A 25728-nucleotide genomic window follows, 5' to 3' on the forward strand; every position below is an offset into this window, starting at 1 on the left:
TCTGCTCCCGGCTTCTGTCCTCTGTGCTCGGGTACACGTCCTCTCTGCTCCTGGCTTCTGTCATCCTCTTTTAGGTCTCGGGAAACTACCTCAGAGCCTTTGGTTTAGTAAGGGACATGGGAAGAAAACTAAAGTACAGGGCTTTGGCTCAAATCTGACTCCATGTCATTCATCCTTCAGCAGATGTTTTAGGTGCCTGCTGCTAGCTAGACAGTGCCAGACATAGTGGCCACAGCCATCACTTAGTTCAGATGAGCCAAGTTGGTGGGGTGCTGGCATACAGTTTTGGGGTTCCTCATTTTCTACCCTGCCCACAACGGGCCATCTCTACACAGAGTCTGGATTAGTGCTGTGTGCCTTTCTCTAGTCTTTCTTTGGGAAAGAGCCAGTGATTTGTCAGCCCTGAGCTTGGGAATCCAGGGTAGCAAGTTGCCTTGGGCTTCTAGGTGGGCCTGACCCCACTCTTCCTGCAGCCTGACCGAGTAGGCAGTGAGTTGAAAGCCATGGTGCAGGCTCCACCTGGCTATGTCCTTGTGGGTGCTGATGTGGACTCCCAGGAACTGTGGATTGCAGCTGTACTTGGAGATGCTCACTTCGCTGGCATGCATGGTAAGCAGGACCTGTGGCTCTGGCAGGGGTGGGGCAGCAGGGCCAAATATTCCTGAGCTTCTCACTGTTGTTTGTTCTCCAGGCTGCACAGCCTTTGGCTGGATGACGCTGCAGGGCAGGAAGAGCAGGGGCACCGACCTCCACAGTAAGACAGCCACCACCGTCGGCATCAGCCGGGAGCATGCCAAAGTCTTCAACTACGGCCGGATCTACGGGGCTGGGCAGTCCTTTGCTGAGCGCCTGCTCATGCAGTTCAACCACAGGCTCACGAGGCAGGAGGCAGCCGAGAAGGCCCAGCAGATGTATGCCGTCACGAAAGGCCTCCGCCGGTGAGTTCTTTCCCAGAACATTAGCCTGCTTTACAGCTCTCTCCTCCATCTCTGGCCCTCCCTTGAGTGCTCTCCCTCTAAACCTAGCTGCAGGATGGTTTAGCTTTAAGTGTAATGTTGTCTTACAGTGTAAAGCTGTACTTAGGGTACACTGTCATCAAGCGGTCATCGAGAGCTGTAATTAATCCCCAATTGCTGTTGATCACTGAAGAAAGTCAGGACAGGAACTCAAACAGGGCAAGACCCTGGAGGCAGGAGTCAAGGCCATGGAGGGGTGCTGCTTACTGCCTTGCTTCCCATGGCTTGCTCAGCCTGCTTTTTTGTAGAACCCAGGACCACCAGCCCAGGGATGCCACTGCCTACCATGGGCTGGGCCCTCCGCCATTGAGAAAATGCCTTACAGCTGGACCTCATGGAGGCCTTTCCTACTCCGTGATGACTCTAGCTTGTATCAAGTGACACACACAGGACAGGAGTGAGCAGATACAGGAGACAGGATGAAGGAAGAGAAACATGCAGAACTAGAGTGCAGGCTAGTCCTGACAGGAGAAGCCCTGTTTCCTCCTCCAGTGCTACTTCCCAGGCTTTTTGGTAGGCTCGGGTGCAGAGGAGAGGTAGCAGTAGAGCGGCAGGTATACCGTGTAGTGTCCCCACTAGATAGCTGGTAACTGTGGAAACCGTCTTAGTTAGGTTTCTGTTTTTTTTTAAATATTTATTATGTGTACAGCATTCCTTCCACGTGTGCCTGCAAGCCAGAAGGGGGCGCCAGGTCTCATCATAGATGGCTGTGAGCCACCTTGTGGTTGCTGGGAATTGAACTCAGGACCTCTGGATGAGCAGTCAGTGCTCTTAACCTCTGAGCCATCTCTCCAGCCCCCTAGGTTTCTGTTTCTATGATTAACACAATGACCAAAAGTAATTTGGGGAAGTAAGGGTTTATTTCATCTTATAGCTCAACTCTCAGGTTTTCTTCCATCACTGGGGGACATGGATGAAGAGTCCACGGAGGAATACTGTTTAGTGGCTTGCTAAGCCTAGTTTTTACATAGTATGGGAGTACCTGCCTGGGGTGGGGCCACCTACAGTGGGCTGTACCCCCCCACACACACATAATTCATTCAAAAAAAAAAAAGCACCCCAGACTTGTCTGTAGGCCAGTGTGATGAAGGCATTTTCTCAATTGAGGTTTCCCTTGTCTCAGATGACCCTAGTTTTTTGTTTTTTTTTTTTTTGTTGTTTGTTTTTTTTTTTTTTTAATCAACTTGATACTCACTAGTCAGCATCCTCACTTTGAGAAAGACTGAAAACTGAGGAACTGATGTAGGGTGTGGTGGCAACTGGATCTGACTGTTCCGAGCAGGTGGACCGTGTCTAGGTAGGATTCATGTTGTGGTAGTGTACTGTGGTAAGAAAGACAGTAATGGAGCCAGGTGGTGGTGGAGCACACCTTTAATCCCAGCACTCGGGAGGCAGTGGGTCTGTGAGTTGAAGGCCAGCCTGGTTTACAGAGCAGTTCCAGGAAGGCTCCAAAGTACAGAGAAACCCTGTCTCAGAAAACAAAACAAGAAAAAGACAGTGATGGACGGAGGTTGGGCCTTAGTTGTAGAAGTGAAGACATCACAGGAATTTAAACTGCAGCCTTAAATTGTGGAGAAGCCCTGATGCTTCCCCACCTGATAAAATAGGTGACATGGTTCTGGATCCCTTAGGAGCCTGGGGCAGTAGGAGTTAGCTGGGCTTGGCTGTCTTGCTTTTGGCTTCTCTAGGTTCCTTCACCCCTTTAGGGGTCACTGTACTTTCCCTTCTTCTGTCTCTAGAACTAACAGAAGGCCGTTGTTGGTCCCTGGGCAGTTCAGTGTCAGGCAAGCCCTGGAACAGTATGACCAGGAATGGCTCGAGTTTTTACCCTTTATTGGGCTGACACGATATAGCCCAGGCCTTTGGGGACATAAAAGCCTGAGTTTCTATGTTGTGCCCCTTGAACCAGTTTTCCCTACTGAAGTTGGCCTTGGGGGAGAAGCATCACCAGGGGCTGTTTGGGAAACTGGGGGAGGGTGTGCCGCAGAGGAGACTGTCTAGTGGGAAATGACATGCTGCTCCCCACAGGTACCGGCTCTCAGATGAGGGGGAATGGCTGGTGAGACAGCTGAACCTCCCTGTGGACAGGACAGAAGATGGCTGGGTTTCCCTACAGGATCTCCGAAAGATCCGGAAAGAAGCATCAAGGAAGTGAGAACCTTCTCTGTTCAAGATGCAAGGACTGGTGTGGGCTAGTTTTTAGCATTGAGGTGCGGACAAAGCCTGACCTCATGGTTCTGTTCCCTTAGGTCACGCTGGAAGAAGTGGGAGGTGGCTGCTGAACGAGCGTGGACTGGGGGCACAGAGTCAGAAATGTTTAACAAGCTGGAGACCATTGCCATGTCTGACACACCACGTACCCCAGTGCTAGGCTGCTGCATCAGCAGAGCCCTGGAGCCCTCAGTCGTCCAGGGAGAGGTGAGCTCTCTTGTCACCCTTGGAGAGAAGGGGTGGGGCCCCTGGACTGCAGCAGACTGGCAAGTGCATCTTTCCTCACGGATGTCCACGGTCTCCCCTGGTCTCCTCTAGTTCATGACCAGCCGTGTGAACTGGGTGGTACAGAGCTCTGCCGTGGACTACTTACACCTCATGCTTGTGGCCATGAAGTGGCTGTTTGAGGAATTTGCCATTGATGGACGCTTCTGCATTAGCATCCATGATGAGGTCCGCTACCTGGTGCGGGAGGAGGACCGCTACCGCGCTGCCCTGGCACTGCAGATCACCAACCTTCTGACCAGGTATGTTGGGGCGTAGGGCCCACTGAGCAGGTCTGCATTGTCAACTCAGAACTGTTTTAGCCTTCCTTTTTTTGTTTTTTTGAGACTGGGTTTCTCTGTAGTTTTGAAGCCTGTCCTCAAACTCACAGAGATCCACCTGCCTCTGCCTCCCGAGTGCCAGGATTGAAGGCATGCGCCACCACCGCCTGTTGAATTGTATTTTCTTACACTAAAAATCCTAGTTCATATGGATGAGTTCAATATTACTATTTCACATTGATCTGCCACTCAGAACTGATCGATCTTGATAAGTACATAAATAACAAATTTACAGTTCAGCACTGTGACCCATGCTCTCCCCGGGCTTGGGGTAGTAGTTATATTTAAAATCAGCACTTATGGCCGGGCGGTGGTGGCGCATGCCTTTAATCCCAGCACTCGGGAGGCAGAGGCAGGCGGATCTCTGTGAGTTCGAGACCAGCCTGGTTTACAAGAGCTAGTGCCAGGACAGGCTCCAAAGCTACAGAGAAACCCTGTCTCGAAAAACTAAAATCAGCACTTATTTCTCATATTTGGTTCCAATAACTGATATCCAAACTGGAGAAGCGTGTTGAGTCCCTAATTGTAGTTTATAGTGTCTCACTCTCAGAGGTGTTAGGCTGAACATGGAGGCAGTACAGCCTTCACTTTCATGGCTTTGCTAAGTGTGGGTGATTGAAGCAGGAGAAACCTGATCTGTGGGAGCGAGGAGCTGTCCTTGCAGCAGTGCATGGCTGTGAGCACAGACTGGGTCTCTTGCAGGTGCATGTTTGCCTACAAGCTGGGTCTGAATGACCTGCCCCAGTCAGTCGCCTTCTTCAGTGCGGTAGATATTGACCAGTGCCTCAGGAAGGAAGTAACCATGGACTGTAAGACTCCTTCTAACCCCACAGGGATGGAGAGGAGATATGGGATTCCCCAGGGTGAGCACAGTCTTTGTTCCTCATGTACATAGAACGGGAGGTGATTTAGAACTGTGGGCCCTGGGGAAGAAATTTACGTTTAATATGTGCCATATTCTAAAGTTAATGTGATACTCAAATCATAAAGGGAGCTGTTGCAGAAAGTGGTTCATAGTAAATGAGGAAAATGCTAGAATTTCAAAGATTAAGTCTATACTGACCCATTTTCAGAATTACACCAGAAATGTTTAAAGATTTATTTTTTAAGTCAAAGTGAAAGTGCATTCTTAGTATGTGTGCTAAAATGCCAGAGTGGGTCAGAAAACTTACTTTCTATTAAATATGTTACTAAGACAAGCTGCTATTCCTGGCAGTTAGTCTCAGTGGTCCCACCCACTGTCTTTTTGACCCTAATATTCATACTTTCCTTTCTGAGCTCAGTCATAGTTGTGGATGCATCCTAACCAGTTTCCACTGTCTTCTAGGTGAAGCACTTGACATCTACCAGATAATTGAACTCACCAAAGGCTCCTTGGAAAAACCCTAGCTCCATCTGGAGGCTCCATTATTTGCTCCTGTGGAGCTTCACTGGAGTGGTGCAGGTTCCTAAACTCAGGCTTTCATGTGCTTTTTGCAAAAGGCCATCCCTAGGCAGCCATTGCTGTAGCAGGACCTGCCCAGAAGAGTCCTTCTGACTGAAGGGACATTTTGGTGGGTTCAGGACCAGGACGCCGACATCAGTGGAGGCTGTATGACAAAGAGTACTGCCAGGCACAGATGAAGCAGATGCCCCAAAGGTCACATTAACTCAGGCATATCTTCCTTTTCTTCTTGGCTGGTTCTCTGTTCTGCTCCGTGTGTGCTGGTGCACTGCCCTAGAAGGGGAGAACAGAAGCTCGGGTGACCCTGCCCTGCCCTACAGATGGGAATAAAAGCAAACACTAAGACTCCCGTATCACTCATCCTCTCCTCTGCCTCCCAGCTGGTTGTTTAGATACCTCCATCCTAATAAAATGGCATTTTTATAAGCCCAGGATAGGATGAGAGAGGACTCAAGCGCCGCAGCGCTCCATGTGACCTTTCTAAGGAGCCGGAGCTGGGAGAGATGTAAAGGATTCAGGATCAGCTTTTCTGCTAAGCCAGAAATCCAGGTTATTTTACATAAACTTGCAATTTGAATGGGTTCAGGCTACTGATGTTACTTCTAGCTTCAAACGTAAGACAGAACCCTTCCAAAGGCAGGGAAACAGTGGGTTCAGATAATGAAGTGGAGACTCTAGGGAGGGTGTAAAAGCCAGCCAGAATGCTGTAGAAACAGGACCTAGGGCAGGGCAGTTTGCCACTTTTCCTAGAAATATGTATGAAAAGTAGGCACTGACCTCTTCACTTTCATCTTCTGCATCCTCTCGAAGAACCATGTCGAGAATGTTGCCTTTGATCTTGAAGTCCCGAGAAGTACTTAGCTTCATGTGCTGCATCAGGTTTACCTGGGGCAGACAGGCACTTACTCAGGGACAGCTCAACACACCCCAGTGTGTACCTGGAAGACCTTGAGTCCATCAGGTCAGAAGTGACCAGCACGGTGTTGCTGCCCACCTTGGCCTTCAACAGGAAAGGAGTGGTAATGTTTTTACCTTGGACTTCTTTGATAGATGGATCAGAAACTTTTCATACTGCTCAATGGCAAACACAAGGTTAGGGATTGGCTTGGTTTCACGAAGAACTTTAGCCTAAGGGCAAAAGGACATTTAAATTTATATTTCAAGTTCAATAGCTTTTGAAGTTTTTCTCTAGTGTTCCTCAGACTTACATTCTCGAAACCCACTTTCTGACTGGGGAGTACACTTGTATTGCTGGGCTTGTTCCCTCAAATGAGGATCCTGTCACTCAGGCTTCCTCCTCCTGAATCCTGGGATCACAGCATGTGCCACCATCCCACTTTTAAATCCTCAGAGGCAGCTTTCCTGCTGCATATCGAGACCTGCCCCGTGTTTCCTGTACGATACACACGGTAACTTACTTAGTGGTCTTCTCGACATTAGTTATTTTCAGTATTTAGTATTTCCCTTTAATAACAGTGTGGTGAGGACAGGCCTGCCTGTACCTGGGCCTTTCTAGATCCTAAAAGGAACTGTTACAGCCACATTTCCTAAAGTACAGTAGCTTTCCTGCATTCACCAATTCTTAGATCCCCACCCCCCCAAGACAGGGTACCTCTGTGTAGCCCCGGCTATCCTTGAACTCAGATCTGGCATTGCCACTACCGCCTGGGTAATTCTTAGGACTCTTTAGAGGGCCCCTCTTACACAATTTTTGTCCAACAATAAGGCCCCCTGTGTCTGAACAGCCAGGTAAGCAGCTTACCATGATTGTGCCGGCTGTAGCTTTCTCCTTCTCTGTGCACTTTGGGTTGTTGTTCCTCTTATTCTAAAGAAACAGAAACATTGTCTCATTCTCCAAATTCCTACACTACAAGCTGTATCTGGGGAGCAGAAATATTGATGCAGTCCAGCTCCTGGATGTCTTCCTTTGGGGTGTGCTCTTGGAGGTACCATGTAGAATTTGAGGGCAGGATAGCCATTGTATTCAGCTAGCACACATTTAAACAGTTAAAATGGACACTGTCAAGGTGGTAGCAGGAACAGGCGCTTTCCTGCTGGGCAGCTGTCTAAAAGGCTATACAGATACAGTAAGTCTTCTTAGAGGTATACAGATACAGTAAGTCTTCTTAGAGGTAATCTTAGCACAGTATAGTTACCATGCTTAGGAAGCGTGTAAAGGGTCACAGGGGCACTTCCTGAGGACAGAAAGGAGGAACCTGGTCATGGTGTACACCTTTAATCCTGGCACTCAAGAGGCAGAGGGATCTTGAATGAGGCCAGTCTGGTCTACGTAGTTCCAAGAAAGCCAGAGCTACACAATAAATAAAACCCTGCCTGAAACAACAGTCAATGACGAAGTACTAACAGGACAAAAGAAAATCAAGACCTAAGTGAGGGGAGATGGACAAAACACCCAGAGTCAGTGAAACAGTGCCCTAGAAGCACAGGAGACAAGAGAGACAGGCAGGTAGAGCCCCATGCTATGATCTGAAAGATTTCAGAGGTACCTGGTATGAGAAAGTTAAAATCCTGGAAAATGGGGTAGAGTGTGAGGCCCTTATTAAGGAAAGGAAAAGGAAAACAGCTGTGGATAGACTTCACCTGACCACATGGGAATTGAGCCATCTTCCCAGGTTTGTATCCAAGGGCATCCTGGAGAGACTACAAGTAAACCCTGTGCACTGCCCATAACTGCTGACTAGAACAAGACCAAATCTTACAGCCAGGATAACTAAATCTGAGACAGAAACATCCTTAGTTTGCACATAGTTGAGAGCAGAACGCTAAGGGTTTTTATTGCAATCAAGGTCGGCAGGGAGTGAGTGCACACAAAATGCATCTCTATAATTCCCAGGTCAACCAATAGTGAAGGATTCTAGAGCAGGAGGCTGGCAAACCATGAGGCAGAGCTAGTCCACCTGTTTGGAATAACATGTACTCAAACCAGAGAAGAGCTGTGGGCATGAAAGGGCCACTGTTTGGCCCTCCACTATAGAAAACGTGCTGACCCCTGCTGTAGAGTCAAACTAGCTGGGGTTAAGTCTCAGTCCTTTACTAGCTGTTTTCAGCTTTTCAGTCAACCCCCTAATATAAAGTATATTGAAGGCAGAAGCTGGTGCATAGAACGATAATAGGTAAGGGCTAGGTGGTAGCTATAGTAAAGGAGGTTGATAAGAGTCTGACAACTGTATTTCTACCTATATCCTGCCCAGTCATGTTACCTGATTGTTAATTGTTTGAAGAGCACTATTGAACATACAGTTGGAACTCTCAGAACTTTAAAAATGCTAGTGATCCAACATGACTCTTGAGAGAAGGAACATGAGTAGTTATTGTAGGATCCCCTTTCGGAGGTATCTCAGTCTAAGGATGCTTTATGAAATCTCTGTGGCTATATAAACATGAAGAATGATATGCTAGGCACAGTGGCACATGCCTTTAATCCCAGCACTTGGGAGGCAGGGGCAGGAGGATCCTTTATGAGTTCAAGGCTTCATCTATATAGCGAGTGCCAGGCTAGCCAAGGCTACAAAGTAAGATCCTTTCTCAAAAGAGGGAGAGGAAGAAGCTAGGTATGACAGCAGAAGCAGGTGGATCTCAAGTTCAAGGCCAGTCTGCACTACACAGGAGGACTGTCTCAAAAGCAAAATTGAAGATGGGGGGGGGGGGGATTCAAAACCTGAGTTTAAGAGTGGATGGATATATCCTATGAAGATAAAAGATTTGAAGGAATGGCATCCACAAGAAAGTATCTGAAGTTTTGAGAGGACACGCCTGCAAGCATTAAGAGAAAAAGACCAGGACTGACTCATCGCGCCAGCCCTCCATTAAGTCCTTTCTTGCCTCCAGATCACTTACTTGTACATAAGAAATGAAGGAGTAACACAAGGGCGTCAGATGAGAGCCGGACAGTTTCACCTGTATCAAAGGAAAAGGATACGGGTGTGACTGTAGCAATGAACTATTCCCCCACCCTTAGGAAAGCTGCTCTCAACTCACCAACTTTTCCACAGTGTTGGGAATGCCTCTGGAGCTCTGACACACCTGCAGACACTAACAAAGAGTTCCTACATTACCCATCAGCCATGGAGCACGTCTCATTGCTCTGACTACAGAGGAAAGGGAACATGCATAGCCTGGCCAGACACACAGCTTCCCTTCCCTTCTTTGAGCACACAAACTTCCCAGACAACAGGCAACAATAGGTTTGCTTCTGACTTGGCCAGCTCAATGCTTTAAGACTCCTTCAGGCAGAGTTCTTGCAGCTAGGAAGTAAATCTTAAGTTGCTAGTAAAGAAGACAGGCTCCCGGGGTCTCCATCACAGTAGCTTAGCACCTGGAGCACAACAGCAGTGCACGTTCCAGAGAGGGCTGTGTCGTCTATGCCTAGGTACTTAGTCTAGATCACTTACAGAGCATAAACTACACAGTTCCCATCACCTGGATTCACTGAGGACCAGAAATGGGTATGGTCATTTCCACCAGAGGTGAAATCCATCATGCCAGACAATGCTGACTTAAAGTACATCTCCCCTGACCTGGGGAGAACCCCACTAACTACTGATTGAATGAAAACGAAACTGTGCCAACAGCGTGGCAAGAGCTGTGTTCTGAGGCACTCTGCACCTGGCCGGCGGGCACAGAAGGTAGGGCGGGCCAGATTATCTTCCAAAAACTCACGTATTTGACAAACGCTGTTAGGGTGCTGTAGATTTTGGACAGGTCCTTTAGTAAAGTGTCCACGCAGCTGCCTGACGGCAGGGCCGTCTGCACCAGCTCATGGAAGAATGTAACCAGGGTCCCCAGCTGCATGATGATGGCTTTCTCCATGAGAGGACTTGACGGGACTGCTTGAGAAGAGGCAGCTTCTGAAGAGGAACGAAATTGATGTGGTTCAGTCTCTTCGTTAACAGTAAAGGAGAATTAAAGCAAACCACCTCAGGAAAACTAGTTTAAGGGCTCCACCTTATTACAATCCCCACCTGGAGTCACTTCAGCAGATAGGGTTTCTTGGTTCACTGAGCCCTTAATCTTGGCGATTAACCAGTCCACTTCTTCTAGGACTTTCTCGGCCTGACTCAGAACGAGTAACTGTGGAAGGAAAAGAGCGTGTGGCATGGTTCACATTGCTGGGGCAATAGCAAGCGCTGCGCCCACAGGGACCCTCCAGGCCCGAGGACAGAAGCCACTGTAGCACTCTTTAGGTGGATGGAGCTGGGCGGAAGGGACGGCAAGGGCTGTTTGCCACGGATCACATCAGCACTCACGCAGACAGTGGGGGCAGCTGTTCTCAGATTCACTACTGCAAAGTGGTTTGTCTTCTCTATCTCTATATCCTGGAAAGGGAGAGGCAAGACCTAAGACCAGTGCCTTGACCTCACTCCCCACACAGGATGCCACACTATACTTGCTGTGCTACCTGGTCTATGTCTCCCAGCTGCCCATGGATATCCTGGGACAAGTCACGAAGCAGGGTGACAGGACTCTTATGTAAGACATGCAGGCTGAAGAAGAGGCTCATCAAACTCTTACAAAATGAGGCATCCTCTAGGAGCAGGAAGGGAAGGAAGTGTGAATCACTCATTGTTATGGCGTTTGGAGACTGGCCCGCTCGTGACGCTGTAAAGGGAATGCCTCTCTAACAGGTTTTGGTGATGATGATTCTGTAGAAAGCTGTCAGGGAGGGAGACAGGAAACTCACCCAGGCTGTATTCCTTGCAAATCTTAGACGTCCAGGATAACATCTGCATAAACTAAACAAAAGACCTTCAGTTGTTAAATAAAACAGTGCTGGGTATGGTGGCACTTGGGAGGCAGAAGCAGGCAGATCTCGGTGAGTTGAAGGCCAGCTCAATCTACACTAAGCCAGCCAGGGCTACAAAGTCAGACCCTGTCTTCTTTTTTCTATTAAATATTTTCCATTCATCAGCCTTCCCAAAACTCATTTTTTCTCAAACTCCCCCAACCACACAATTCTGTTCCTTTCCCGTTTTTTTTTTTTCCCCTCTCTATACAAAACAAATGAGGTATGAACGAATGAAGCTGTTTCAGTATGGGTGAACTGTAGCTGGGAAGGAGGAGACAGGGAACTTTTCCCAGGCTAACCTGGATCTAGGACATTAGCCTCTGCCCTCCAATTCTCAAACGCCCTCCCCACCATAGGTGACAATCTCTCAGGGAACAGCAGTTCCTGGGGGCAAGAGCCCACATGACAAGCCTTGGCCCCTAGAGCTTCAACAGGACGGGGTAGATATGGATGGATTGCTGGCTCCTATGGCATCCTTTACTGCCCTGTGGAGATACTACTGTTGAAGAGACCCACCAAAATGGTCCTTCTCTCATTCTTTTTATGCGTGAATGCTCATTTGGATGGGCAATCTATATGTACACACACCTAACACAGATATACATACAATCCATCTCTGCAGGTATTTCTACTTTGGGATTGTGGTCACACTCATGGCATATCATTTGCTAAATTCTCCTCACACTTTGCTTGGTCCTCCGAAATCCAAACGCTGAACTTTAGCTACCTTCACAATTAAAGCTCTGTCATTTCAGAAGAGGCAGAAACAACAGGAAGCACAGGACTGAGAAAGAACCAACCGTGCTAAAAAGGCTGAGGCCACCAAAGACAAACCTGTCTGATATAAACAGTGTTTATAGTCAACGAAACAAACAAAGCTAGTATGCTCTTGACCGTCTCTGGCTGTATGTGCTCTGACAGAAACAATGTATAAGAAAAAAAAAACACCCTATAGCTCCTTCAAAAGCACAGTTAGAGGGATACCTCTGGTTTTTTTTTCTTTTCTTTTTTTTTTTTTGAAGTAAGCTGGCCTCAAACTTGCTATGTAGCCAAGGATAGCCCTGAGTGTACGGCATGCGCCGCCGTCACACCAGATTTGTCTCTGGGGACCAGACAGAGGGCTGTGTACAGGTAAGCACGGGCCCTACGGAGCAGTCACAGCCTCAGCCCTAGCTGTATGCTTTTATGACGACACGGTTCTTGCCTTAGAGGGGTCCTAACAGGGACTCAACAACACGGTTGCTACCTGAGCAGAGGAAGGCTCCAGCAGCCTGGACAAGGTGGAGAGAATCGCGATGAGCAGCAAGGCCTCTTTGCTGTTAAAATCTTCCTCTTCACTGCTCAGCAAGTTCAACAGGGACCTCTGCAAAAGGAGTGGATGCACACAGATGGGAGTAGGCATTTTGTACCAGAGAAGAGATATCTACCCAGAAAGCATCACGGCTGGAACAGAAGGATTCAAAGCTATGTAATCCCAAGGGGATAAAAATCGGGAAGGAAACCTGGAGTGAGCAGCAGTTTTCTGTTTCAACTATAGACTGAGCATTCTCTTGAAAACCAGGGCCGGCTCTTGTCTTACTCCCTGCAGTACACAGGGGAACAAACTAGTTTCTGGTGGTTCTCATCTGCTTGGAGCTGGCGTTCAGCCTCTGACCTTAAGGCTAGACCAGGCCCCAAACTCAGCTCCCCTGACGCCTGTGCTGACCGTGGAATCAGTCTGATTCGAGTATCCGTTCAGCAGCCTTCCTGACTACAGTGGAGCTCCCTACAGGAGCTTTACCTCTTCTGTTCCTGTCAGTGTTCCAGCAACAAGAAGTCCTGGGACACAGCAGGAACGTTAACCATCATCTGTTAAAGAAGCCTGATGTGGGAGTGACTTCTTTCTAATCTGTTGCTTTCATTGGTTAATTAATAAAGAAACTGCTTGGCCTTTGATAGGACAGAAAATTAGGTAGGCGCAGTAGACTGAACAGAATTCTGGGAGAAAGAAAGCCGAGTCAGGCAGTCGCCATGATTCTCCCACTCCAGACAGATGCAGGTTAAGATCTTTCCTGGTAAGCCAGCTCGTGGTGCTACACAGAATATTAGAAATGGGTTAGATCAATATGTAAGAGCTAGCCAATAAGAGGTTAAAACTAATGGGCCAAGCAGTGTTTAAAAGAATACAGTTTCAGTGTAATTATTTCGGGGCATAAGCTAGCCATGCAGGAGCTGGGCAGCGGAACGCAGCCCACCGCTCCTTCTACAGAAACCCTGGCCATGGAACACAGTGGTACTTGGACAGTTACAGGTAAGAAACATCACAGGCTTCCGTTTTCCAGTCCAGATATCCGTGGACAAGGCCAAATTATACCATATAATCAAACCAAAAAACCTGCCCTGAGAATTGGCTTCTTTCTCTCAGAGGCCCCGAGTTCTGCCTCCTGGATCCTCACTGGAGCTGTCCCAACATCTAAGGGCCACCTGTTACTTCCTGTCTGACTCCTCGTGGAAGAGGCTAACACAACCGCTTCCCCAAGCTTCTCACCTGAAATTGCCGGATCTGGAACGTAGCTCTCTGAGTGACTGTGACACCTGCTTCTTCTCCCTCTTCTTCTGTGCCTGTGACATCTGGAAATGGAAAGAATCCTATCTTTTTTCAAACTGACTTAGGTTTTTGTTTTGTTTTTGTTGAGACAAGGTCAAAGTAATAACCCAACCCAGCCTGGAACGTCCTATGTAAGCCCTGAACCTGTAATCCCCATCTCGGCTTCCTGAATGCTGGGATAACAGCTCTTCTTCAGCCCCCACACCAACAACCCCGCACTCAGGTACTAGGGATTGAACCTAGGTCCTCATATGTGCTAGGCAAGTGCTCTGCCAACTAGGCTGTGTTCTCAGCCCTCTGTTTACTTAGATTTAGTATGGGAGGTCCTTTTAGAATTAGTATGTGTTGCTTTTATTGGTTAATGAATAAACTGCTTTGGACCTATAGCTGGGCAGAACAGAGCTAAGTGGGGAAAACTAAACTGAATGCTGGGAGAAAGAAGGCAGAGTCAGGAAAAGCCATATAACCCCGCCAGAGACAGATGCCAAATGGAACTATACCCAGTAAACCATGTGGCAATACAAAGATGAATAGAAATGGGTTAAATTAAGATGTAAAAGTTAGCCAATAAGAAGCTAGAGCTAATGGGCCAAGCAGTGATTTAATTAATACAGTTTCTGTGTGGTTATTTCAGGGCTGGGCAGCTGGGAACAAACGGCCTCTTATTACATAGCATTTTTCCTTTATTTTAATTTTATGTGTATGGGTTTTTAGCCTGCATGTGTATCTGTGCACCATGTGTATGCAGTACCCACGTAACTGTGGAGGCCAGAAGAGGGCATCAGATCCCCTTGGAACTGGAGTTAACAGACAGCTGTGAGCCACCATGAGAGTGCTGGAAATCAAATCCACGTCCTCTGGAAAAGCAGCAAGTGTTCTTAACTGTTGAGCCACCTCTCCAGGCCCAGGCACTTTTTGTTTGTTTGTTTTTAATTATATATAGAGAGGCTGGAGAGATGGCTCAGTGGTTGGGAGTGCTGGCTGCTCTTCCAGAGGGCCTGGGTTCAAGTCCCAGCACCCATATGGCAGCTCATAACTGTCTATAACTCATGTTAAAGGAATCTGACACCCTCACACAGACATACATGCAGGGAGAATATCAATGTACATAAAATACAAATAAAAATTATTTAAAAAAACAACAGATGTAATACACACACACTTGGTTTTGGTAGGGTCTCACTCTGTAGCCTCTGCTACCCTAGAAATTATTATGCAGGCTCTAATTTGTGGTTCTCTTGCTGCCTTTCCCCCTTGAGTGCTAGGTTTTTATGCATGTACCACCACACCCCAACTTTGGAGGGAACTAATATTTAGAATTATATTATTTTGAGACTAGATTTCATAGTCCAGATATTCAATATGAGCCGTGTCTGGCCTCGAACTTGTGATCCTAACTTAGCTTACAAGTACTGGGATTACAGGTCTGAGTCATCATGCCTAGGGCTAGCTAAAATTTTAGAATTTAAAAAAAAAAAAAAGTCTGGAGGCTGATTTAAATGTTTTTAAATTTCACTTTCTTTTTGTGGGGACTGAGACAGGGCCTCTTTATTATGTAGCTCTTGCTTGTCCTGGAAGTCACTATGAAGACCAGGCTGGCTTCAAACTCACAGAGATCCACCTGCCTCTGATTCCCAAGTACTGTTAAAGGCCTGCCTCACCATGCCCGGCTTTCTTAATGCTGTCACCATTTGCAGTTAAGTGCAGATCCTGAATCCACTAGATGTCACCCTCAGCAGCCCCAGGGCCCTTCTCAGATCCTGGATCCAGTAGATGTCACCCTCAGCAGCCCCAGGGCCCTTCTCAGATCCTGGATCCAGTAGATGTCACCCTCAGCCTTCCTAGCATCCTTCTCAGGCCCTGAATCCACTCTCAGCAGCCCTAGGGCCCCCTTCTGAGGCATTCTCTGGTAGGTGAACGGGTAGACTCAAAGGGTCTGGTTATAGAGAAATCAAAGCAAGTTATTTATGACCCTGTAATGCCTACCCAGAGCCCTGAGAAACTGCTGGATCCTGGGCTGATAGAACTGTTGCACGGCGCTGAATGTCTTCTGCAAACCCTCCAAGCACAGCAGTGAGATGCTCTTTCCTTTCTCTTTCCTTCCCGACTCTTCCACGGAGGTAGGAATAGACGTGTATCTCCACAGTAAGACCCTAAAGATTGAGAAAGTTGTGAACACGAACCATTAATGTCAATCTAGATATAGTACACTTTATCCTGTGTAAACAAAGGTTCTGTGAAGTTTCAGAAACTTACAGCTATGAAACTGCCTCACCAGAGGTGTTTCTATGCCTCCCTGATAGTCAACTCTCCTCCTTGATTTACAAGCAACTACCGGCCTCATTTCTTTTCCCACAATTATGTGTTTTACAAGTAACCCTATGCAAGTGCTATCACTGAGCAGAAGGCTAGAGCCTTCGTGATCCAGCATGTCTTTCAGGTTCACCTCTTGCTGCAAATATAGATGGTATTCTTTTGTTTTTATTGTTTGTTTTTTTGAGACAGGGTTTCTCTGTGGTTTTGGAGCCTGTCCTGGAACTAGCTCTTTTTTTGGTTTTTCGAGACAGGGTTTCTCTGTGGCTTTGGAGCCTGTCCTGGAACTAGCTCTTTTTTTGGTTTTTCGAGACAGGGTTTCTCTGTGGCTTTGGAGCCTGTCCTGGAACTAGCTCTTGTAGACCAGTCTGGCCTCGAACTCAGAGATCCGCCAGCCTCTGCCTCCCGAGTGCTGGGATTAAAGGCGTGTGCCACCACCGCCCGGCTTTTTGTTTTTATTGTTAAACAGGACCTCATTACCCAGGATTATCTCTTAAATTTTTTTTCCTTTTTAAATTTTATGTGTATAAATGCTTTCGTCAGCATGCATGTCTGAGGGCCACGTGTGTGCAATGCCTGCAGAAGGTATCAGATCCCCTGGGACTGAGTTACTGTCGGTTTTGAACCACTGTGTTCAAATGGGTGCTGGAAATAGAACTGGGTCATCGGGAAGAACAGCCTTAACCTCAGAGCCGTCTCCAGCCCCAGCCAGGCTTGTCTCTCACACTTGCTGTGTGGCTAAGTTCTGACCCTCCTAGGGCTGGGATTATAGGCTTGTGCCACCGCACCTGGCTTTACGTACTGCTGGAGTGCAAACCCAGGGTCCCATGCCTGCTGGACAAGCTTTCTTAAGTAAGCTACATCTCCAGCCCCTATTCTGTATTTATAGCTAAGAAGTAGTCAATGTTCAGCAGGGATGTAACAGTCTGTCCATCACCTTATTCTCGATGGCCATGTGCTCTGTAAGGCCATTCACTATGATTGCATTCTTAGCCAGGTGCTGAAGTACAGGCGCCATTTATCTCTTGTGTTTAATCTGCTGTCAAGTGTGTGTACAGTTAGGAATGTCATGCTTACTTTATGCACAATTCAGTCACTATGCAATAATACACCCTTTTCTCTCCTGAGAATGCAGTGAGATTTTATATGAGACAAAGAATCCACACAAAACAGAAGAGAAAAAAGCCTCACTACGAGATACTCCGCTTTCACTCCTGACACACGCCCGATTGTCTCTCCCGAATTTCCTGTCTTGCAGAATCCACAACACACAAGCTCCCAGTCTGCAGGTGAGAGCGGCTTACCGAGTTATGTCACAGAGGTTCTGGAAGATCCTGTCTGGGTTTTGGCCATCAGGACCACTCACGTGCCCTCTTCGTATTAGCTGTTGGACCTTCTGCAGAGCTACGTTCACTGCGTAGTGCATAAACTCATTGCTGGACCGCAGGACAGACAGGCTCTCTTCATGACTCTGAATGCTGTCTCTAGAGAGAGAGTAAAGGGAGGGAGGGAGGAAGGAGCTGAGCCTGGTGGTGCAGCATGTAATCCCAGCACCTGGGAGGCTGAGACAGGAGGATTGCAAGTTTAAGGCTGACTGGGCAACTGAACATGATCCTGTCCAAAAGAAAAATGGGGTGAGATACAGCCACGTGGTGAGTGCTGGCCTAGAATTCATACTTCTCACTCACTAGGCCCCGGCTTCCCGTCTGCTTTAATAATGCTGAGACACACCTCCCTCTGTAGAAAGCCTACCTTGAGTGATGTAATCTTCATGTGAAGCAAACTAACCTCCTAACTTATTTCCTACTGTCTGTAATACGGCATGCACTGTGACTCCAGATGGGCCATGCGGGGAAACTGGGCACGCGTTCCTTTACTGAACTGCCTCTCGGCACAAGGAGACTCTTACCTGAAGAGAGCCGTGAGAAGATCAGACACAAACTTCATGGACAAGAGGCTATCGTTTGTCCTGCTGGTCATTTTCGTCTTGCCTTTACCAGCTTTTTCATTGAGGATGTCAGAGAACTTCTTGTAACACATAAATAGGCTCAGAATCTCCTCAAACTTACTCTTACTGCGCCAAAGGGAAGAGAGCAAAGACAAGCAGCGTCAGCTCCTTGTGCCTTGTTTCCCAGAGAAGATGAAGAGCCCCATACAAATGTCTCATCTTAGAGCTGGCGTTGTGAGTTAATGGGCCCTCATTAGCATGGCATTCCCAAGTCACAGCAACCTCAGGAGCCTTTTTTCTTTCCTCTGATTTCTTCCAAAGTTCATGGAAGCTCAGTACTACCCCAATAAGATCCTTCTATTAAGTGTCAAGAGTACTTGAATTGGAGATCTGGGAACTTTGAATAAATGAAAGCTTGCAGGAAGACAAAATTCACAGGCCTGGTAGAAAGAACATTGAGTGTGGTGGCACACATCTTTATTCCCAACACTTTAATCCTAGCACTAACATGACGCTAGAGTACACCAACAAATGATAAAACTATATGAAGGGTCACAACAACCCTTACCTGAAGTTACTGATGGAGAAATTATATTCTATCAGAACTTCACACACTCCCATTATGAGACAGGCACAGATATGATTCTTGATGCCGACGCTAGTGCTCTGAGAAAAATCTGCTGATTTATCCTAAAAGACAAATACAAATTAGCGCACCACTAAAGCCTCCGTCGGTCCGTGCGGCCGAGGGCTCAGCAATTACCAGCTCGAAGTCTTCCAGCTCACTCTTAATCATTCTGGCAGTAATGGACTCCAGCATGTCGTCCAGCTCATGGCACAGCCCCTCTTCTTCCTCTCCTTCATCCCCCTGTTGCAGGGAGATCACTCTGCTCTTATACCAGGCCAAGCAATGGTGAACGCAAGACAGCAGGTGATCCTAGAAGCAAACGAGAAACAACCACCTACAGCACTGTTCAGCAGCTCGTGGGACTCGCTGGCACCACGCAGCAGGTGCATCTGAATTAGCAAAGCTGGGGAAGGAAAGTGTGTTTCTTCTGAAAGACTGAACCAACAGCGGTGTTTCCCAAGAACTGGCCCCATAAGGCGCTAACATTTCAGAAGGAAACTCCATGTGCTCTGACTTGATACCAACACCGTGAGAGCCCCACTGGGAAGCTAACCGGCCTCTAGCTCCCAGTCCTGAAAGCTGTTATAGAGACAGGGTTTATGCTGAGGGAATCTTTGGGACACCAATACGGCCTCACCTCATGGCACTGAAGCTACATTAACGAAGACCAGATGGGATAACTCAACCTCTCCCCATTTTCCTAGTCACTTGCTGGCGTTTCACTCTTTTGCCATCTCTTCCCACCGTTCTGCAGCTAGCTAAGAACGAAGCCCTGGCCTCGTCTCTCTAGAGTTCACTAGAGTGCACACCGCAGCTCAACTGAAGCCACGCACTCCCTCCAGACTAAGAAAACAGATTTATTAACTCCTGCATGTACCACGCTTCCATCAGTGTGTAACCAAAGCTCTGCAAGGGACAGATAGACACTCTTAGGAAGAGGTGGTTGTCATGATTAGTGAAGTACTAACAGGGAGACGGTGACCAAGAGATCAAAGCAGGGAGCTGGCTCAGCAGTGGCACTTGGTCCTCTTGTAGAGGACCTGGGTTCGAGTTCCAGCAACCACACTGTGGTTCACAATGGGCTGTAACTCCGTTCCAGGGGACCCAGTGACCTCTTCCGGCCTCCAAGCCCCAGGCACACCCATGATGCACATACAGCCATGCAGGCAAATACTCCTACACATAACATGCAATGAATAAATCTTAAAACGGGTCACCGATAATGGATACGGCAAAGTAAGAGTAAAACTCCTTGAAAGAACTAGAAAAGGTTCGTGGAGGATGGGACCTACTGTGGTCAACCTTACCACTGACAGTGGTGAGCAGGGGCTGCAGGGGTGGGCAAGTCTTACCAGCGGTTCTTGTAGAAAGATTTGACTTCCTTGGGTCAGAACACAAGCTCCCAGCTTCAGAGGAGGTAGCAGATCAGACTCTGGCTCATAGAACAGCTTTAACTGTACAATGAGACAGAAAAATCAGGACTTGTGAATACTTCCTGAGTATTTTTTTTTTTTTTTTTTTTTTTTTAGGTTTTTCGAGACAGGGTTTCTCAGTAGCTTTGGTGCCTGTGCCGGAACTAGCTCTTGTAGACCAGGCTGGCCTCAAACTCCCAGAGATCCGCCTGCCTCTGCCTCCCGAGTGCTGGGATTAAAGGCGTGCGCCGCCACCACCGCCCGGCTACTTCCTGAGTATTTAACGGATCGAGCTGAGGGCACCTGAGCCTTCTAAGACACATCTCCCAACTGCCCAAAGAATGACGTAACCGATTTCTATGGCTTGGCCTGCCCACAGCCTTTCAAAGCGCTGCCGGCACAGTCCTGATCAAGGCAACTTTTTCTACTTTACTCTTACTCCCTTCTTACTGGCCTCTAAACCTGCAAAGGCAACCAGCGGTTTCAGAAAATCTGATGAAAAATACAGGGGCAAATCAGTGTCAATGGACCCAGTGGGTTACAAAAAGAACAAGGAAAGCCTGAAGGTGGATTGGGGATGTATTAGGGGGTGCCCGGGGGAGCTGGGGTGTGTGCGAACATAATCAAGATATACTACATACATGTGCGAAGCTGCCAATGAATAAGAGTCTTAAAAAGAGTATTGCCTCCTGAGTCTAAACCAGTACTATCTCTATTACCAATTGTGACAGTAACCCAAATCTTAAGTCTTCATTTGAAAACTGAGTCTACTGGTGAAAGTAAAACTATGTAAGGTTTAACCATTGCAATACGCACAAAGAACATCAAACACAACAGAGCCTTAAAACAAATCTTGGCTCTTATTTGCGTCTGTCTGTCCTCTCCTGAAGTCTGGTCCACATGCTGACCTATGTTGGAAAGCGCTGCTCTATGCCTCAGACACGTTTTCAGTTCTTGTTACAGTGTGATGATGCCTGGAAGATATGATTTAGCTAACGGGGCACACATTATCCAGAGGAACACGCCAAAACCCAGCGAGGAGTTTCCGAGAGCAAAGGCCTTCCAATAGCTTAATATCCAAGACCTTAATTTCAAATGGATTTTTTTTTCCCCAGAATTACCATGAAGCAATGGGGATGGCCTCCTATCAGTCCACATCTAATTGCAGGAAAATGGTGGACCAGGGGCCTACCTGAGCCCTCCCAGTGGAGAATAAATGTTATATAGCTGGTTAAAAAAAAAAAGATTTTGATAATGCTTAATGTAAGAATCTTGAGAATTTATTTATATGTGATGTCTTCATCTGAACTTGGCTCATCTTGATGGTCCTTTCAAGTGTGTCATTGATTTAAAACATGTTTTGAGTTGGGTGCTGTGGTAATTTGAATAAAAGTGGCCCCCATAGGCCTATAGTGAGTGGCACTATTAGGAGGTGTGGCCTTGTTGGAGGATGTGTGTCATAGGGGGCAGGCTTTGAAGTCTCAGAAATTCAAGTCAGATATAGAACTCTCAGCTCCTTTTCCAGTACTGTGTCCACTGCATGCCACCATGCTTCCAGCCATGGATTAAACCATGGACTAAACCTCGGAATTGTAAACCAGCCCCAATTAAATGTTTTCCTTTGCAAGAGTTGTATATCTTCACAGAAACAGAACTCTAACTAAGTTGTGATGGCAAATACTTTTTTTTGGGAGGGGGTTTTCGAGAGAGGGTTTCTCTGTACATTTGGAGCCTGTCCTGGAACTAGCTCTTGTAGACTAGGCTGGCCTCGAACTCAGAGATCCACCTGCCTCTGCCTCCCAGAGTGCTGGGAATAAAGGCGTGCGCCACCACCACCCTGGACAGGCAGGGATATACAGTGAGGCCCTACCTCAAAAGAACCAACCAAGCAATTTTCTGAAGCCTGAAGTGGTGGTGGATGTTTGAAATCCCAGTACTTCAACAGCAGAATTAAAGCTCAGAAAAAAAATCAAGACAGCTTCAACTACACAATCATTTGAGTGCAGCCTGGACTACACCCATGTCTCAAAACATATATAAACTGAATAGTTCCATAAAGTGTCCTGATTTAAGGAGAAGACTGAGACTTCAAGGAAGACTTAGAGGCTAGCAAGACAGCAGCAGGTCAGTGAAGCAAGGCGTGCCTACAATTCACTAGCATCCTAGTTGTGAGCTGTGCTGTATTTACCAGTCTGAAAAGCATCATCCTGCCTCATCTGATCCCTACGAGCCATAAAGACAGCTCACCTGTGAGAAGAGAGTCTGCATGATCGAACTGGCCAGCTGGGAGTTCCGGCGAAGAACATCGTAGAAGCCCTAGAAACAACACAGGGACAAGATCATTCTTTCTCTTACTCGGTTCTTTTTAAATGCGTTGTCTGTGTGGGGTGGGGGTGACGATGTGCCACAGGTGTGTGGGTGCCTGTGCAGGCCAGAAGAGGACACTGGATTCCCCAGAGCTGAAATTATAGGCAGTTATGAGCCACCTAAAACAGGGCTGGGAACCTCAGGTTCTCTGAAGAGCCAAGCACCCCTGAACTGTTGTGCCATCTCTGCAACCCATACAATTTTCTTACTTGGGGGCTGGAGAGATGGCTCAGTGGTTAAGAGTATTGCCTGCTCTTCCAAAGATCCTGAGTTCAATTCCCGGCAACCACATGGTGGCTCACAACCATCTGTAAGGAGGTCTGGTGCCCTCTTCTGGCCTGCAGACATACACACAGACAGAATATTGTATACATAATAAATAAATAAATGTTTAAGAAAAAAATTAAAAAAAAAATTCTTACTTTACATGTACACTCTAAAATTTCCATTAGGGACACACTGCAACTACAGATTTGAGATTTAAAATACCACTAATATTGAGCAATGTGTAAGCATGTCTTATCTTTTATTTATTCTTTAATAATCAAAAGGAAAAGAAATTATTTTATTTATTCTTCTCTCATAACATTTGGAGGCTTAAGTGTTTCCTTTCCATTTGTTTTAACTATTTTATTTCCATTTCTAGCTATCCAGTGCTAGGGTGTGTAATTTTCACAAACCTTCCCAGGCTGCTGCTCTTCTCACAGCATACACTGCAGTGTATCTTACGAAAGCACTTTAACAGTGGCTATTACAGTGGTTATTGTTTGGTCTTGTTAATGCTATGCAATGCAGCACAGCTTTAGTTTCTCCCCTTTTAATTTGTATGCCTTTATTTTCCCGTGTCTTGTAGCAGACAGCACCTCAATTATGCTGCTGAATCAATCACTGAGAATAAACACCTTCATTCCTCACCAGAGGGGACAGCACTCGTCCTGTCACTATTCTAAGGATGAGGAAGCTCCTTCCTGAACTTAGTTTGCTGAAGAGTTTCTAAAAGATATGGGGAGGGGGGGTGTTGGAGGGGTTGAGACAGGGTCTCTCAGTTTAACAGCCTTGGCTGTCCTGGAACTCGACTTATAGACCAGGCTGGCCTCAAACTCACAGAGATCCTTCTGCCCTTGCCTCCTGAGTGCTGGGATCAAAGGAGTGCACCACCACTTCCTGGCTCTAAAAGATTTTCTCATAAAGGAATGTTGTTTGAGCAAGTATGTATCTCTGCAGCATGTGTATGTGCCTGTGCATGTATGTATGTGTCTATGCATGCATGTGTGTGTGCCTGTGCATGTATGTATGTGTCTATGCATGCGTGTGCCTGTGCATGTATGTATGTGTCTATGCATGCATGTGTGTATGTGCCTATGCAACACGTGTGTATGTCTTGCAGCATGTGTGTGTCTACGCATCTGTGCAACATGTATGTGACTGAGCATGCGTGTTCTGTGTCTGTGCATGCATAACAAAGCCTATGTAGCCCAGACTTTCATGAACTTTTATGATTCATCTTCCTTGGTCACCCCAGAGCTAGGGTTATAGATGGGGTCATTATGCTTAGCTCCCCCCAATTAATAGCTCAGTGATTAAGAGCACTTGTTACTCTTGCAGAGAACCTAACTTCCATTCCCAGTACCAACACCAGGAGCTCACAACTGCCTGTAATGGTGAGGAATTCTCTGGAGCTGTAAGCCCCAATTAAACACTTCTTCCTAGAAGTTGTCTTAGACAAGCTGTTAGCATGCAACAGAAAAGTAACTAAGATATCCTGTCTCGCCAGCACCAGGAGCGAAGGTATGTGACACCATACCCAGTTCCTGGAAGGTTTTTTTTTTTTTCTCCCCCTTCTCAAGACAGGGTTTCTCTGTGAAACAGTCCATGGTTGTCCTGGAACTCACTTTATAGACCAGGTTGGCCTCATACTCACAGAGATCTGCCTGTCTCTGCCTCCCAAGTGCTGGGATTAAAGGCATGCACTACCACTGCCCAGTACTCTTGGAAGTTTTTGATGTTAGTTTAGGTATGCAAAAATTTGAAATTTGAGGCCATAAAGTAAGGGTATGCTGTGTATGACAGACAGAACTCACAAATAACAAACTTGGTGTGAAATTCAGATTGGTATATTAACAGTACATCTAAATATTTCAGATTAAACTAAAATGGTTAAGACATATCAATTATTTACAATTTTACAACTTACTATTACTACCCACTGACTCTAACTGCACAAGGGCGTATCTACTGTATTCCTAGAACCAGAAAAAGACTGACATAAGAAGGATTGTTCTCTGGAGGGGTCGACACATATTTTCCCCTTTCCTGACTTACCTCATAAAGCAGGAGCCGAACATCAGCCTGCTGTCCTAAGCACCTTCTCAAACTGTCTATGATCTCAAGGCAAAAGGTTTCATTGGCAACAGCATTGTAGCGGCTATGCACGTCCACCTGCACCTGGAAGGGAGAGTGCAGCTCGTGTCCAGCCTCCTAAAGCAGTGTCCGCTCAGGAGGATGTGTCCTTGGCCAGGGAAACATCCCAGGCCTAGCTCTCCCTGCGCTAAAACACAGGACCCAGGCAGATGTGACCATCATCACCACGTCACTCATCCTGGTTAAAGCTGTTCTAAAAAGGTTTACTTGAACAATGCACCACCCAGGAAGGTAGATTACCTCATGCAATGTAGTTATGACAACCCAGTAGTCATGATATTCATGATTTCATTAAAACCCTTAAGACTTCCATAAAAGTCTAGCTCTTAACATCCACAAACACCGAAGAGCTTTAGAGATAGTCTTGTTTAGATGTGCACATACTAACAGGCAAGCAAAACACTCTTACATATAAATAAAATCTTTAAAAAATAAGTTTTAAAAAAAGCAAAATGGAGCAGATGAGGTGCTGCTATTTTATTTAACCCAATATATCCAAATGCTTCCGTTGGTAGCCCTACTAAAGAATGCAGAATTCAGAAAGAAGCTGTGTGGACTGTAGCTAACTTAGCAACAGAGGTCTCTCAGGGCCAGCTGACCAAGCATGTCTACTCAGAGTCTTGGGGCTGCTGCTGAATCTGCTCATCATCATTGAGCCAGCACCACGTCTGCCTGTCCGCCTTCATGTCCCACCATGACGATGATGGACTGAACCTCTGAACGGTAAGCCAGGCCCAATTAAATGTTTTCCTTTATAAGAGTTTCTGGGGGCTGGAGAGATGGCTCAGAGGTTAAGAGCACTGCCTGCTCTTCCAGAGGTCCCGAGTTCAATTCCCAGCAACCACATGGTGGCTTACAACCATCTGTAATGGGGTCCGGTGCCCTCTTCTGGTCTGCTGGCATACACACAGACAGAATATTGTATACATAATAAATAAATAAATATTTTAAAAAAAGTTTCTATAGTCAT

At 46.8% G+C, this 25728-nt stretch overlaps 2 protein-coding genes across 2 annotated transcripts in view; one reads left to right on the forward strand and one right to left on the reverse strand.

Moving 5' to 3' along the window:
* The window catches only part of Polg (DNA polymerase gamma, catalytic subunit), a 19078-nt gene extending 13457 nt beyond the window's left edge, over positions 1-5621 (forward strand). The window contains exons 17-23 of the mRNA XM_005357727.3: positions 474-609; positions 692-938; positions 3045-3167; positions 3266-3434; positions 3546-3754; positions 4535-4695; positions 5160-5621. Of these exons, the coding sequence (XP_005357784.1) occupies positions 474-609; positions 692-938; positions 3045-3167; positions 3266-3434; positions 3546-3754; positions 4535-4695; positions 5160-5221 (1107 nt within the window). The 3' untranslated portion in view covers positions 5222-5621. The remainder of the gene's footprint in view (positions 1-473; positions 610-691; positions 939-3044; positions 3168-3265; positions 3435-3545; positions 3755-4534; positions 4696-5159) is intronic.
* Fanci (FA complementation group I) overlaps positions 5249-25728 on the reverse strand; it is a 50814-nt gene continuing 30334 nt past the window's right edge. The window contains exons 18-38 of the mRNA XM_005357726.2: positions 24660-24782; positions 22218-22286; positions 19911-20012; positions 18694-18867; positions 18499-18620; positions 17892-18056; positions 17287-17466; positions 15656-15822; positions 13610-13692; positions 12329-12445; positions 10978-11029; positions 10696-10823; positions 10544-10612; positions 10259-10367; positions 9957-10144; positions 9276-9329; positions 9135-9194; positions 7039-7101; positions 6309-6404; positions 6054-6161; positions 5249-5549 (exon numbers count right to left, since the gene is read on the reverse strand). Coding sequence (XP_005357783.1) covers positions 5478-5549; positions 6054-6161; positions 6309-6404; positions 7039-7101; positions 9135-9194; positions 9276-9329; positions 9957-10144; positions 10259-10367; positions 10544-10612; positions 10696-10823; positions 10978-11029; positions 12329-12445; positions 13610-13692; positions 15656-15822; positions 17287-17466; positions 17892-18056; positions 18499-18620; positions 18694-18867; positions 19911-20012; positions 22218-22286; positions 24660-24782 — 2301 coding nt within the window. The 3' untranslated portion in view covers positions 5249-5477. The remainder of the gene's footprint in view (positions 5550-6053; positions 6162-6308; positions 6405-7038; positions 7102-9134; positions 9195-9275; positions 9330-9956; positions 10145-10258; positions 10368-10543; positions 10613-10695; positions 10824-10977; positions 11030-12328; positions 12446-13609; positions 13693-15655; positions 15823-17286; positions 17467-17891; positions 18057-18498; positions 18621-18693; positions 18868-19910; positions 20013-22217; positions 22287-24659; positions 24783-25728) is intronic.

This window comes from Microtus ochrogaster, chromosome 22 (assembly GCF_000317375.1).
Source record: "Microtus ochrogaster isolate Prairie Vole_2 chromosome 22, MicOch1.0, whole genome shotgun sequence".
NCBI classification, from domain to species: Eukaryota; Metazoa; Chordata; class Mammalia; order Rodentia; family Cricetidae; genus Microtus; species Microtus ochrogaster.